Genomic DNA, 14,055 nt, shown 5'->3' with positions numbered 1-14,055 from the left:
ACCAAAGAAACAAAAAAACCCCATGAACGTCACCATAACACTGTTCTGGAGCTTCCTCTCCTCTGGACTTCTGCAGACGTCTGGCCGACAGCAGAGAAAGCTCCATTTTTGTCCTGCTTTGTCAACAGCAGAGAGAGCTCCCTTGTTTTGTCCTTATCTGCTCACCTCCCCAGGAGCTCTCACAGTTTACTGAGGTTGTGGCAGAAGCTATGGATCCTCAGAGCAGCTTCTCAAAGTCACCTGGCTAAAGCTTGTCAACATGACTCTAGGGACACCAGACACTAGCATCTCCCCAGCGCCTGGATGCTGCTGGTGTTCACAGATGTGGCTGAGGCCATCCCCATTCTGGATGGCACGACCACTGCCACAACACGCAGGAGTTAACTGCATGTTCAACACATGAGTTTTCAAGGACAAAGATTCTTTTTTTTTTTTTTTTTTTTTTCCCAAGACAGGTTTTCTCTGTATTGCCCTGGCTGTCCTGGAACTCACTCTGTAGACCAGGCTGGTCTCGAACTCAGAAATTCGCCTGCCTCTGCTTCCCAAGTGCTGGGATCAAAGGCGTGCGCCACCACGCCCGGCTAGGGACAAAAATTCAAACCAGACTAAAACCATTTCATTTTCTTTTTTCATGTTGGAGACTCATCCTGCTCTTGTGCTCTACCTTCACAGGCTGTCTGTCCTTCCTTCTTCCCTTCCTCCCTTCCTCCCTTCCTCCCTTCCTTCCTTCCTCCCTTCCTCCCTTCCTCCCTTCCTCCCTTCCTTCCTTCGATGATTGCCATCATCATCTAACACATTACATCCCTAAACATGACTGTTGTTGCACTCTGTGCCCCTCGTGGCTGCCCTTTGGTCTGCTTGCCTGTCCCTGTGCCATAGAGCAAGCACTTTGACCTGTTTGGGTTTTTTGTTTGTTTGTTTATTTGTTTTGTTTTTTTAGCATTCTTATACTTTGGATCATCTCCTGTTGAATTTTTGTTTGTAACTGAATCTGTACAAAAAGGTGAAGAGCATTTAAGTTTTTATAACACTATGAACATGATTTTCTCTGTTGTCAAGGTGTCTTATAAAGATGTTTTACTTTTAAAAACACAGCTGGCAGGTACTGTACTTTTGTTGTGGTGGTTATTAAATTCATGGTGTGTGGCATATATCATCACTTCATTGCTACTCTGCAAGAATAGAACTCATCCCTTCTCCAGCCACCCTGTTAGATGCTTCTATGTTAAAATTTAATGTGTAGTATGGCAAAGATACCTCAAAGGCATTTTGCTGCATAAGCGAAAGAACAAGGCTTTGATCCTCTGAGCCCATTTTAAACCTATTCAGGCACAGGACTGCCTGTACCCCCAACACTCAGGAGGCAGAGATGGGGATTTCTGGGGCAAGCGATCTAGTCAGACTGGCTGGAACTGGCAAGCATTAGACATGCTTCAGTAAGTAGAGAGTGATATAAGAAGATAATTGATAATCAGCTTTGGGTCTCTACATACTCATGTATGCACATCCAGGTATACCCCACTGTGCTAATACACATGGACACACACAATTCCATGGACATCTAGATTTTTTTTCTCCTCACAGTCCTTTCTTACTCATATTCTTCTGTCTCTTACATATTCTATAAGTGCATTTTACAACTTCATAGAAGCTAGCTTTAGTAAAGCACGACGCCTATAATTCCAGCACCTAGGAGGCAAAATGATCAGTACAAATTCAAGACCAATATGGGCTACAGAGAAAATCGCAGGCTATCCTGGGCTACATAGTTGAGATTCTGTCTTAGAAAAGAATTCTCACCTGAGGAATACCGAATGGCAGAGAAGCACCTGAAAAAATGTTCAACATCCTTAATCATCAGGGAAATGCAAATCAAAACAACCCTTAGATTCCACCTCACACCAGTCAGAATGGCTAAGATCAAAAATTCAGGTGACAGCAGATGCTGGCAAGGATGTGGAGAAAGAGGAACACTCCTCCATTGTTGGTGGGATTTCAAGCTTGTACAACCACTCTGGAAATCAGCCTGGAGGTTCCTCAGAAAATTGGACATAGTACTACCGGAGGATCCCCCAATACTTCTCCTGGGCATATATCCAGAAGATGCCCCAACTGGTAAGAAGGACACATGCTCCACTATGTTCATAGCAGCCTTATTTATGATAGCCAGAAGCTGGAAAGAACCCAGATGCCCCTCAACAGAGGAATGGATACAGAAAATGTGGTACATTTACACAATGGAGTACTACTCAGCTATTAAAGAGAATGAATTTATGAAATTCCTAGCCAAATGGATGGACCTGGAGGGCATCATCCTGAGTGAGGTAACACATTCACAAAGGAACTCACACAATATGTACTCACTGATAAGTGGATATTAGCCCAGAAACTTAGGATACCTAAGATATAAGATACAATTTGCTAAACACATGAAACTCAAGAAGAACGAAGACCAAAGTGTGGACACTTTGCCCCTTCTTAGAATTGGGAACAAAACACCCATGGAAGGAGTTACAGAGACAAAGTTAGGAGCTGTGACGAAAGGATGGACCACCTAGAGACTGCCATATCCAGGGATCCACCCCATAATCAGCTTCCAAACACTGACACCATTGCATACACTAGCAAGATTTTGCTGAAAGGACCCAGATATAGCTGTCTCTAGTGAGACTATGCCAGGGCCTAGCAAACACAGAAGTGGATGCTCACAGTCAGCTATTGGATGGATCACAGGGCCCCCAATGGAGGAGCTAGAGAAAGTACCCAAGGAGCTAAAGGGATCTGCAACCCTATAGGTGGAACAATATGAACTAACCAGTACCCTGGAGCTCTTGACTCTAGCTTCATATGTATCAAAAGTTGGCCTACTTGGCCATCACTGGAAAGAGAGGCCCATTGGACTTGCAAACTTTATATGCCCCAGTACAGGGGAACGCCAGGGCCAAAAAGTGGGAATGGGTGGGTAGGGAAGTGGTGGGAGGGTATGGGGGACTTTTGGGATAGCATTGGAAATGTAAATGAGGAAAATACCTAATTAAAAAAAAAAAGCATACAAATGTGATAGAGAGGCAGCTCAGTGCTTGAGAGCAGCAGCTGCTCTTCCACAGGGCTGCAGTTCAGTTCCCAGCACCCACACAGCAGCCCCCACCGTCTGTACCTCCAGCTCCTGGTGCTTGCTGTCCTCTCTGGCCTCCGTAAGCAGTGGGCATGTGCACTGGGTGCACAGACACACACGCGCCAAACACCATACACATAATCCTCCTTAACACTTAAAAAGAGCAAACATAGAAATCATGCGCAGTCCGCGTGCATAGCCTCAGCTCCTCAGGAGTCAAGCCTGGGCGACATAATATCTCACCTCTTCTTTAAAAAGCCAGATGTGATGAACGGACACTGGTAATCCCAGCACTTGGAAGTAGGGTGGGCTGAGCACATATTTGAAGCCAACTTAGAGCCTCTCAAAAAAATAAACTAATAAGAATCTTTCAAGGGTCCCTTCTGATATTTTATTCTTAGCAGTGATATTTGCTGTGGACTTTTTAAAGTACATGCTCTGTTAGGCCACAGGTTTTATTTCTTTATTTTTTTTATATGAGATTTTTATGTATATCGAATTGTTTAATGTGATACACTTTAAGAAATGTATTGATCAGTTTTATAAATATCTAGGTGTGGCTTTGTTATGAGTTTGTTTATATTCAGAGGTGAGTCTGTCCTATTTCTTTTTTTCTTATCCTTTCTCTTGAAACATTGAAATTATTAACCACATGGAATAAGGTTTCGTCAAGGAGAGTGTCTGTGTGGTTGGAGTGATCTGCCACGTGAAACCTTTCTGAGAGACCATGTTTGAAATTGCTACTTTTTTTTTTCTTAATAATGCAAAATCCATTTCTTTGTTTCTAACTTTGTAAGGTCTGTTTTGGGAGACCTTCTATGTTCTTTTTCTGTTTAAGTAAAATTTGACAAGTAAATTTTTCCAAGAATTTTCCTAATGCATCTTTATTTTCTGATGTTTTAGCATGAAGTTGTTCTTTTTAGTCTTCTAAAATCTTACCCGTAAAGCTTGCTGTAACCATAGTGTCCCCTCATTCTGAAGATGTTTCTGTCATGCCTTCTCTTGTCTCTCCCGTGAGTCGCCTACTGATCTCCGTGAAAAATAGCCTTGTTCATGTTGAACTTTGCTTTTGCTTCTTCATTCTCTTTTTCTTAAATTTTCATTCTTTTTTTTTTAAACCTTAAACTAACTGTCCAGCTCATAAAATTTGTAGATAAATGTTTATTGCATTTTATCTGTCCTTTGAAATGTGTTGGGATTTGCTATGTAACAAATAGAATTTTTGCACATGCCATTGTGCTATATTTGCTAATTCTTATTTGCTTATTAGCCTGTCAGTTGACAGGACTTATTCGCTTCTTCCTATAAGATTTTCTTTAGCTTTTTATATTCCAAAATAACTTAATTAGGTAGATATGTAGGAGTTTAGAATTATACTTTCTTGATTTATTGAATTAGTCCAATCTAGAAGTCTAGATCTTCAAAAAGATCTAGAGTCTTCATCTCTTCTGAGGAGACCCACACTTTTGTCCTTACTTGATGTGGGGGCAAGCTCGCCTAAAGTCTTATGTTGGCGTTTGTTTACCTGCTCTGAATCAGCTCAGGTTTTGCTTTGTAAATTTTTTAATATTGTGTGTGAGAGTAGACATCAGAAGGCAGCTTTTAGAAAACCAAGCTCTGTCCTTTCAGCATGGGGTTGCAGGAGCACACTCCGGATTACAGTTAGGTTATCAGGGTTAACCTCACTGCCTCTCACTGCTCCATTCCCCCTGGCCCCCCGCCCCCACTTTTAATTAATATTAATTTGTCTTTATTGATAGGAAGTGTTTGACCTCAAAAAGTTCCTTTCTCGGACCTAACTATGCAAGTTTTGTACTTTATCTGTATTATGTACATTTATGTCCCTGTATTTTTGTAGATCAGCTAATTAGAAACTAACCTTTGCCTCTCATGGAAGCAAAAACCAATTAAAATGATTTCCTCCATTTTCATCTTGATCTACTCATCTGAGTTTATAGAAACAAGCGATATTCCTCTGAACTAAATTTTATGTATTTAAGCCAAGTAAATGATGTAGAGTTCTAAAAATATAATTAATAGTTTTTAACAAGTACAAATATGAATAGAATACTTATCACATTAGCTATAATTTTCTGATTCAGTTTTAAAGAAACACAGAAGTATGATGAGTTAGCTTAGCTTCCGTTACTAAAATGTTCCATATGGGATGTTGAAGTTGTTTTATCATGATTATCAAGCTGAAGGTTATAAAATAGAACCAGTGTTAACTTTAATTTATTTACTTATTGAATTAACTTTCTACCTAGTAGATTTTTGGTTTTGGCAAATGGCAAGTTGTAACTTTTGAAATTTTATACTGAGTATAAATAAGGTTTCAGTTATAATATTACTTAGTGACATTTGAAGTGAAAATTGACTTTATAGTTTTACTTTATGAAGAATGTTAGAATAAGTATTACTGTTGTTTTGTTTGATTGGTTGGTTAGTTGACTGCAGTACCAGGAGTGAAAGCCAGGCCTCGTGATGTAGGCACATGCTCTACCCCAACTTTGTTCCCAGGATCCATCTTAGACTTATGAGCCCACCTTACTCTAAAAACACGAGTTAGCACCAATGTTGATTAGCTTATGTTATATGTACCTGTACCGTGCTTGTGCATTTCATAGAACATACACACTTAAAATACACTGTTTCTTTTGTTTCAAGGCTTTCTTCAATACTAAAAACATATGGAAGTTCTTTGAAAACACCGTCAATAGTTTATAGACAGAGACTTTATGAACTACTAATTTTATTACCTCCTGAGACCTATAAAGGTATGTGCCTTAGACCAAAATGTCTTGTTTGTGACTAGTTTGATATTTGAATCAGTAGTTGCTTGGCCGAGTTAATGAATAGAAGCGATCACTTAGTACCTTTGTTCTTAGATGTTAGAGTCCTTGGGCTTACTGTTTTAGACTAAAGATTAGGTTTTTATAAACATAATTTTTTGCCAAGTGTGGCAACAAACACCTATAATTCTAGTCCCTTAGAGCCTGAGGCAGGAGGATTGTTAGTTTGAGACCAGCCTGGGCTACATAATGAGTTCCAGGCTAGTGTGAATTACATCTTACAACCCTACCTCTAAAGGAAGAAGAAAGGAAGTCTAGTTCTTGTATCTTTTCTTATCTTGCTTACATCTCTTTTGGGGAAAGTACCTGTGGCCCTACTATGCACAAAACAAGTCACAAAACTTACCCCCACCCCACCCCAACCCCTGCCACTTCTGTTTCCTGTGTGCTAGGATTACAGATTTGAGCCATTGTGCCTGATATAAAACATAGTTTTAAGATAATATGTTGCTGCTCTAAATAATCGAAGCCATTTATTCGAGGAGTTAAAATGTAACATTTGTATTCTCTGGGACTTCTGTTTTTTTAATACTTAAACCATGTTAAGATGCATGTTACTGCCTGTATTCCCTATGAAACTACATTTTCTTTTTGCTCATCTCCTTCTGTACGTTAAGGTAATATAACGTCACATTAATTGGAAATATTAATATACAGCATGCCCTGTCCTTTGTAATCATGAGAATGGCATTGTTCCCACTGTTCCCATTGTTCCATTCTTTTGGCTCATGTGTGTGCCCACCAGAGTGCTCACTGTCACCGTGTGGTGTGTATGTGTGTCCTTGGAAAGACCTGCAGATTATTTATTATTAGTTCAGCACCATCCAAAGTACTGCTGGAAAAAATAGTATATAGCAATTTCTTCATTCATCCTAGGATAATGTGATGGTCTGGTTACGTTTTCCATACTTGGTAAAGGCTTGGAGAGTTCATGAGTGAACTCAAACTCATCTGTAGTGAGTAGTGGGATAAAGATTTATGCGTGCGTTTGTCATCTGAGTTTAATGGCTGACATTGTAATCCTTGAACTTGTGAGGCTGAGGCAAGGTTAGGAAGAGTATGAGTTCAAGGACAGCCTGTGCTACATGATGTGATCTTGTCTGGAAAGAAAAAAACAAAGGTTTGTTTCATGTTGTCCCTAAAAGACAGTCAGTCCCTGCTTAGTTAGCTGTGGGCCTGGCTCACCCTGGGCCCTCTGAAAGTTGCCTTGGTACAGGAGACCACAGCACTCTGGGAACCATTGCAGTGCCGCACAGCGTAGAAGCCTAGGCTGCAGCAAAAGCAGCTCTTGGGGTTTGTACTTTTCAGTTCATATGTTGGACTAAAAATTACAGGGTTTGAATTTTTAAACATTTAGGAATGCAGGAATATAAATGTGTATTTTCTGGTAAATGATGACATAAGTCTACCTTTAAAGAACTGTAAGGTGAAAGAAAAAATCTTGAATATTTTTTAAAACGTGTTTTCTTGGCGTGGAATCTCGGTGATGCAGTTGGGAATCATATACACTTCTGTATTTGAAGCCACCTCCAAGATGTTTCTTTGGAAACAGAGTCAGGCCAGTGGGTACAGGCACTTGCTTCCAGGCTAAAGGCCTGAGTTGGATCCCAGCTCCACATGCTGGGAAGAGAAGACTGACTCCCCATGACAACATTGTCCTGTGGCCTTCACACCTGTGCACATGCACGTGCTCATACAAACACATAGATCAAAATGTAATTTAAAAAAAATCCTTTTTTAAATCTGGGTTCCCTCTCAGACAGGGGAGCAGAGCACCGAGACTGTAGATGACTAGAAGGAAGCGGTGTTTTCTCCACACTGGAGGGCAGTTAGTTGTACGTATGAGTGCACTTTGCTTGTGACAGTGTACACAAGATCTGCACAGACTCAAGCCAGACCAAACCGTAACATAGAATAGGGAGGTAGGTGTGAGGCCCCAGGCCAAGCTGAGGAGCTGTTGGTGACTGACAGCTACCAGGAGAGGAAGAGCTGGTTCTCTTTAAGGCTGTGGCCTCTGGTAGCTCCCACTCACCCTGTTTGATAGCCACACTGTAAGAGTGTGTAGGTGCACTACAGAGACTCGATGGAGTTCTTTTAAAAATAAAGACACAAGGTTGAGTGGATAGAATGGGGGCTGGAGAGATGGCTCAACCGTTAAAGGCTAGGCTCACAACCAACAATGTAAGAGTGGTAAAATAGAGGGTAGATTGAGAGAAGATGGAGGAGACCGGTAGAAGTGGCCAAAGGCATTCATGAAATTCTTGAAGAATTAATCTTTAAAAATTTATTTATTTATTTATTTATTTGTTTATTTATTTATTTATTTGTTGTTGCAAGACAGAATTTCTATGTATAACAACCCTGGCTGTCTGGTGGGAGTGGTGGGTGGCGGTGGGTGGGGGTGGTTTTTAAAGAAACAAATCCAGGGACCTACTATGTATTTCTCAAAAAAAAAATTCTTAACCTCTCCTCAATCTTTTTAGAGTCTTTCTACTTTTTAATGTGAATTTTAAGACATGATTTTTATAATATTTTTCTATTTTATAAATATATTTATAGACTTTATTATTTTATATTGTTTTTATAAAAGTATAGAAAATTATAATATGACTTACAGAAATTCGCCTGCCTCTGCCTCCCAAGTTCTGGGATTGAAGGCATGCGCCACCTCTGCCGGGCACACAGAACGTTTTTTAAGAACTGAAGTAATGTTCTTGATGATAGTTCAGCAAATAATACTGTTTTTCTCAAAGAGTAATTCTGGCCAAGCATGGTAGCTCACACATGTAATCCCAGCTTTCCTGATCTGGGGCAGAAGGAGAACCAGTCAGGGTCAAGGCTAACAGAGTAAGACTCAAACTCAGAAAAAAAGAGGAGAGCGATAGGAAGTGACTGGCTCTGATGGCTGTGCAATAGAATTTTGAGTTAATTTTTTATTTTCTGTCTTAGATTTGATGTAGATAAGTTCTTTCTCCAGAATCAGTTAGGCAAAGAATCATTTTAACTGAGAAATATTTCCACTATTTTCACACTTATTGGTAGCACAAAAATACTTCTTGCCTTGTACTGACAACAAACTCGTTTTACTCAGTGTCACATGATGGTGGTTAAACTCACAAACATTCCTTTAATCACCTCGGATTTGTTGTGTTAAGCCCTCATTGGCTCCTTTCTACCCTCTCTTATTAGAGTTAGAGTTATAATTCCATCAGCCAGTCCAGGCAGCACAAACCTGTGAAACTGAGTCGGCAGGTGAGCTAGACGCAGCCTGTGCTTTAGATTGCAGTCATGCTAGCCTGAGTAATTAGTGGACCTGTAGGTCCATCAGTTAAAAAACAAAGGATAGCACATTAACAAACTAAATTGTACCAGAGAGCTATCATCATCAAAATCCAGTCTATCTGTAGTTTTATATATTATATATAAACTTAAGTGTATATGTTTATAGTTTTATAGAACAGATAATGTTGTTTCTTCAAATGAATTAAATGAAGGAAAACATAAGATAGATTCAAAGAGACAAGATATATCAACTGCCTGCACCATGTAGACCTTATGTAGATCTGAATTCCATCATGGAAATATGTGTAAAATCATATCACACAATTGGAAATTTGGGTGCAGAGTATATATTTGATGTTTAGTGACTTTTAAAATATGAAATTATGTTGGTAAGATTATGCTTCAAATGAAATGTTCATAACTTTAGTGATCACACTTTTGTGGATAGAATTATACGCTGTTTTAGATAACTTCAAAGTAGCAGGAAGGATGCTAGGTAGGCGTGAATTAGGATTGTTCCGGCTGGCGCAAGCAATGCTGAGCACATGCTATGCAGGGACGTAGGTTAGAGCACTGCTGTTTCCTTTAATGCTTCACCTTTTTCATAATAAAAGTGTAATATTTTTAGCTTCAGCTCTTTTTAAAACCAATTTCTTCCCACCCTCTGCCTTTCTTTTTCTTTTAAGAGGAGATTGTAGTATGTCCAGGAGGGCTTCCAACCAGGTCCTGGACTCAAGCAGTCCTCCGGTGTAGATGGAATTATGGGAGTATCCAACCTTACCAGGCTAACTTTCTTTCCTGGTGCTAATAAGTGAATTAGAGACATACAGATGCAGGGCAAGTGTCATGCTACTACTGAGCTACATACCTAGCCTTGCTTAGTTATTTTATTTTGTTTGGATACAAGGTCTCTGTATAGTCTTGGCTGCTCTAGAGCATAATTTGTAGACCAGGCCAGCCTTGAACTCAAAGAGAACTTCTTGCCTTTGACTCCGAGTGCTTGGATTAAAGGCATCTCAGCTGGGTGTTTTGTTTGCTCTTTTCTTCCCCTTTCTTTTCTGTTAAAAGAAAAAAACCACAGTTATTCATATGCTTAAGGCATGAGAGAATCGAACTCACCCACTTTTGTACTTCATGTAGTTTTGTTTTAAACAGTGGTAGCATGCACTTACTGCTTGCTAAAAGGCATATACTTCACATTGTCATTTCACCAGCTGTTCTTAGCCTTGGAAGAAGTGGACACACAACTGAGCTATTCATGTGTAATGCAGTTGCCAAAGATGGGAAATGTTCTTAGGCTGTCACACTTTAAACTTGGCCAGTGCGGGCTAGCCCTCAGCCTGAGCCTCCTTTAATCTCAAGCGCTAGGATAAAAGCTATTACTAGATTGCTAACTGCTGTTCTTCTCTGACTCAGGGAACCTCTGTGTTATCCTCAAAGAGCTGGCTGCCGAGCTGACGGCCCCTGATACCCAAGCAGCAGCATCGACGTGCTTACTGCCAGCCCTTTGCCATCCGGATGACCTCTTGATATTAAGTCCTTTGCTGCAGGAGACCGACCATAGGTTTATTGAAGAGCAGGTATGGTGGTTTTAAAATAGCTGTTGAGATTTTTATCTGGAATGACTTTTCAGCCCTAGTATTCCTTTTTCTCCTTGTAGCTCCTGCTTGGCAATGGTGTTGCCTGTGGAAGTCTAGAATATGACCCTTATTCTATTTATGAGAAGGACGTAGAAGGAGACTCTGTGCCTAAGCCCCTGCCTCCAGCACTGTCTGTGATTAGCTCTGCATCCAAGCTCTTTGGGGTTGTCTGTGCTACTGTGGATGAAGCTCAGAGGTAAATCTCTTTAATAACTGCTTATCCTGAACTATGTCTTCCACTTCAGTGAGCACATTGCCAGTGGGTGAAAGGGGCGCCATTAGATGTCCTCACTAACCTAAGAGTTTCTCATCTGACAGGTATAGATTAAGTATGTTTTCATGTAGCTAATATTGATAAGAACTTACTAAATGCAAACCGGGCCTGATGGCATTTGCTATAATTCTAGCATAGAGGAAGCAGAGGTTTTGAAAATACCACAGGGTAATTAATGATCCCTCAGTTAATCAGATCCCAGTTTCTTACCTGATGACCTGAGCGTAAACCTATGTTAGGGATCAAAGTCTCCTACTCAGGAAGTATTGTTCTCGGAGAACCGGGCGTCTGCAGAGCCGACAGTCCCCATTCGCGCTCCCATGCGCTCTTCTCTCCGTCCCCCCTCGCCTTTCATTCTAAACCAAAGGACATTTGACTTCCAGCGTGACTGTCATCCTGTCATTTGGTCTAATCATATCCCCCGGTGGACAGCAGCTAGGTAGAAAGTTTACCTTAGTCTCTTAGAGAAAACTTAAACAATAGTCTTGTCATGAAGTTATTTCTGAAGCAAGTTTGATGTCGTTTATGAATAGCCCACGTCTTTTGCCAGCCTTCTGATAAAAAGAATCTTCTTCCCTTTACAACAGAATAACTATTTTTCTTGAAGACAAGTGTCTGATACATTATGTAGAGTTTCAAAGAGATGATTTCTTAATTTGACTACATTTAAGGAAGTTTACATTGTACTCATTATTTTTCCTACCTAGGCTGTAATACTATGGTAAATATTCAGGGTTTGGAAGAAGGCTTTCTTTGCTGTAATTAAAATGTTCAGACAAACAAAACAAAGCCTGTTCCTCTGTATTGATTCGATTTAACTGAATGAAAATGATGGGCAGTAGCTTGGAGGGCTGTTTATTGTTTGTGTGTTTTGTTTTAAGGAAATGGCCTTGCAGAATCCCAGAAACAGATGTAGGTTGTTGTAACTTAGTGGCTTCCTGTGGATGTCCTTAGAGACCCATAGGAGAGAGGCTGTGTGACTAGGTTTCTAGCCTCCTGTTGTCCCACTCTGCACTCTTGTTAATGACAGGTCTGTGTGTGCTCATGTGTGTACAGGTGCGTGTGCATGCGTGTAGAGGTCAGACGATAGCCACTGGTTTATTTCTCAAATCACAATCTAGTAACTTTTTAAATCAAGTCTCTCCGTGGTCTGGAACTGCCGCGTGGGGCAGCAGCAGAGATCCTCCTGTCTCTGCCTCCCCCTCACCGTGACCACAGGGCCAGCATTGTTTTACCTCAGCGCTGGGCATTGACTTCCTGTCTTTACTGCCTGAGCTGTCTCCAGCCATACTCTAGACACTAGTATGTGCTAGTATGTCCTGTATGTGCTCTGTTTCTGCATATCTAGATAAGAACTGGCATGATTAAAGTGTCCATACTTAGCCAGTATGGTGGTGCCAACTGTAATCCCAGGACTGGACTGCTGAGGCCGAATTTCAGTTACAGTGGAGCCTGGGCTGCACAGGGAAACCCTCTCTCAAAAACAAAATATCAACAAGTAAGAGGGAAACAGAAAAGTATTTTTAAAACACAGACAACATTTTTAAATGTTTCAAAGCATTTTATTATTACTGTGATCGGCATTATGTTTGAACAGTTATGAAGAAACCTGCTAAGGGGTTATTCAAGTTTAAAATACAGGGTTTTTTCATGTATTTATGTATTTAGAATAGAAATTATTGGGACCAAAAAACCATGACCCATAAAAAAAAAAAACAAAAAAAAAAAACATGACCCAGAGCTAATCTTATTGGTTATTAAATATAATCTTATTGATTACTTAGTGCTTATTGCCCTGTTAGAGAACCAGAGTTTGAGTCCCAGCACCCACACTGGCAGCACACAAACACCCATAACTCCAGCTCCAGGGGTCTGAAGTCAGCCTCTGGCTTCCTTGCATGCACACACACACAAACAGGCAAAGCATATACAAACACATATAAATAAAATACAGTTTCTCATGCTGGGCGTGGTAGCGCACGGATTTCTGAGTTCGAGGCCAGCCTGGTCTACAGAGTGAGTTCCAGGACAGCCAGGGCTACACAGAGAAACCCTATCTTGAAAAAAAAAGAAAATACAGTTTCTCTGTGGAAGGTCTGAGGACAGAGTGCAGCAAACAGTTCTCTCCTCCCACCGTGCAACTGAGGGATTCAGCTTGGTTTGTCAGACTTGGTGGCAAGCACCCTCACCCATGGTACTGTCCTACTCCCCAGTCGTCATCCTTGTTGTCATCCTCATCATCGTCGTCCTCATTGTCCTCCTCCTCATCATCATCATCATTTCATTTATGAAATCATTTTTGTATGAGTACACTGTAACTGTCATCAGACTCACCAGAAGAGGGCATCAGATCCCATTACAGGTGGTTGTGAGCCACTATTTGGTTGCTGGGAATTGAACACAGGACCTCTGGAAATGCAGTCAGTGCTCTTAACTGCTGAGCCATCTCTCCAGTCCCAAAACCTCTGTTTTAAAGTGGCATTTAAAAAAAAAAAAAAAAAAAAAAAAAGCCTTGCTCTCACTGAGGCACCTCCTGTCTCATCCTCCTGACTATCAGGATGGCAGCCTTAGAGCTCTGCCTGGGCTATGTAAGCTACTTGATAAGAGGCCAAATTCTGTAATATTAAAGGTCATGCGCTCCAAATTTTTTATATAATTGTCAACATTGAATAAATGAATTTGGATATTTTCAAATAATAGCATTCAGTTTTGACAGCTTTCTGTCAGTCTAATAAATACCTGTGGTAATCAGTTTATAATAGAGAAAAATTATTTTTGCTTATAAATTTAGAGGTTTTGACCAGTGGTTGAGCCAGTGGACGTGTGTCATGTTAGGACTGCCTAGCAGGGCACAAGTACCTACCTTGCAGTCGGGAAGCAAAGGAGGTGGAG

At 40.6% G+C, this 14,055-nt stretch overlaps 1 protein-coding gene across 6 annotated transcripts in view; it reads left to right on the top strand.

Annotated features, from left to right (window-relative positions):
• Positions 1-14,055, top strand: part of Heatr5a (HEAT repeat containing 5A) — a 95,501-nt gene that overhangs the window by 35,289 nt on the left and 46,157 nt on the right. For all 6 annotated transcript variants that reach the window (XM_006516011.4, XM_006516012.4, XM_006516009.4 and 3 more), the window contains exons 14-16: positions 5,783-5,892; positions 10,666-10,829; positions 10,910-11,085. In XM_006516011.4, coding sequence (XP_006516074.1) covers positions 5,783-5,892; positions 10,666-10,829; positions 10,910-11,085 — 450 coding nt within the window. The remainder of the gene's footprint in view (positions 1-5,782; positions 5,893-10,665; positions 10,830-10,909; positions 11,086-14,055) is intronic.

This window comes from Mus musculus, chromosome 12 (genome assembly GCF_000001635.26).
Source record: "Mus musculus strain C57BL/6J chromosome 12, GRCm38.p6 C57BL/6J".
In the NCBI taxonomy this organism is placed as follows: Eukaryota; Metazoa; Chordata; class Mammalia; order Rodentia; family Muridae; genus Mus; species Mus musculus.
The sequence above is the reverse complement of the archived record's forward strand: the minus strand, read 5'-3'. Positions and strand labels throughout refer to the sequence as shown.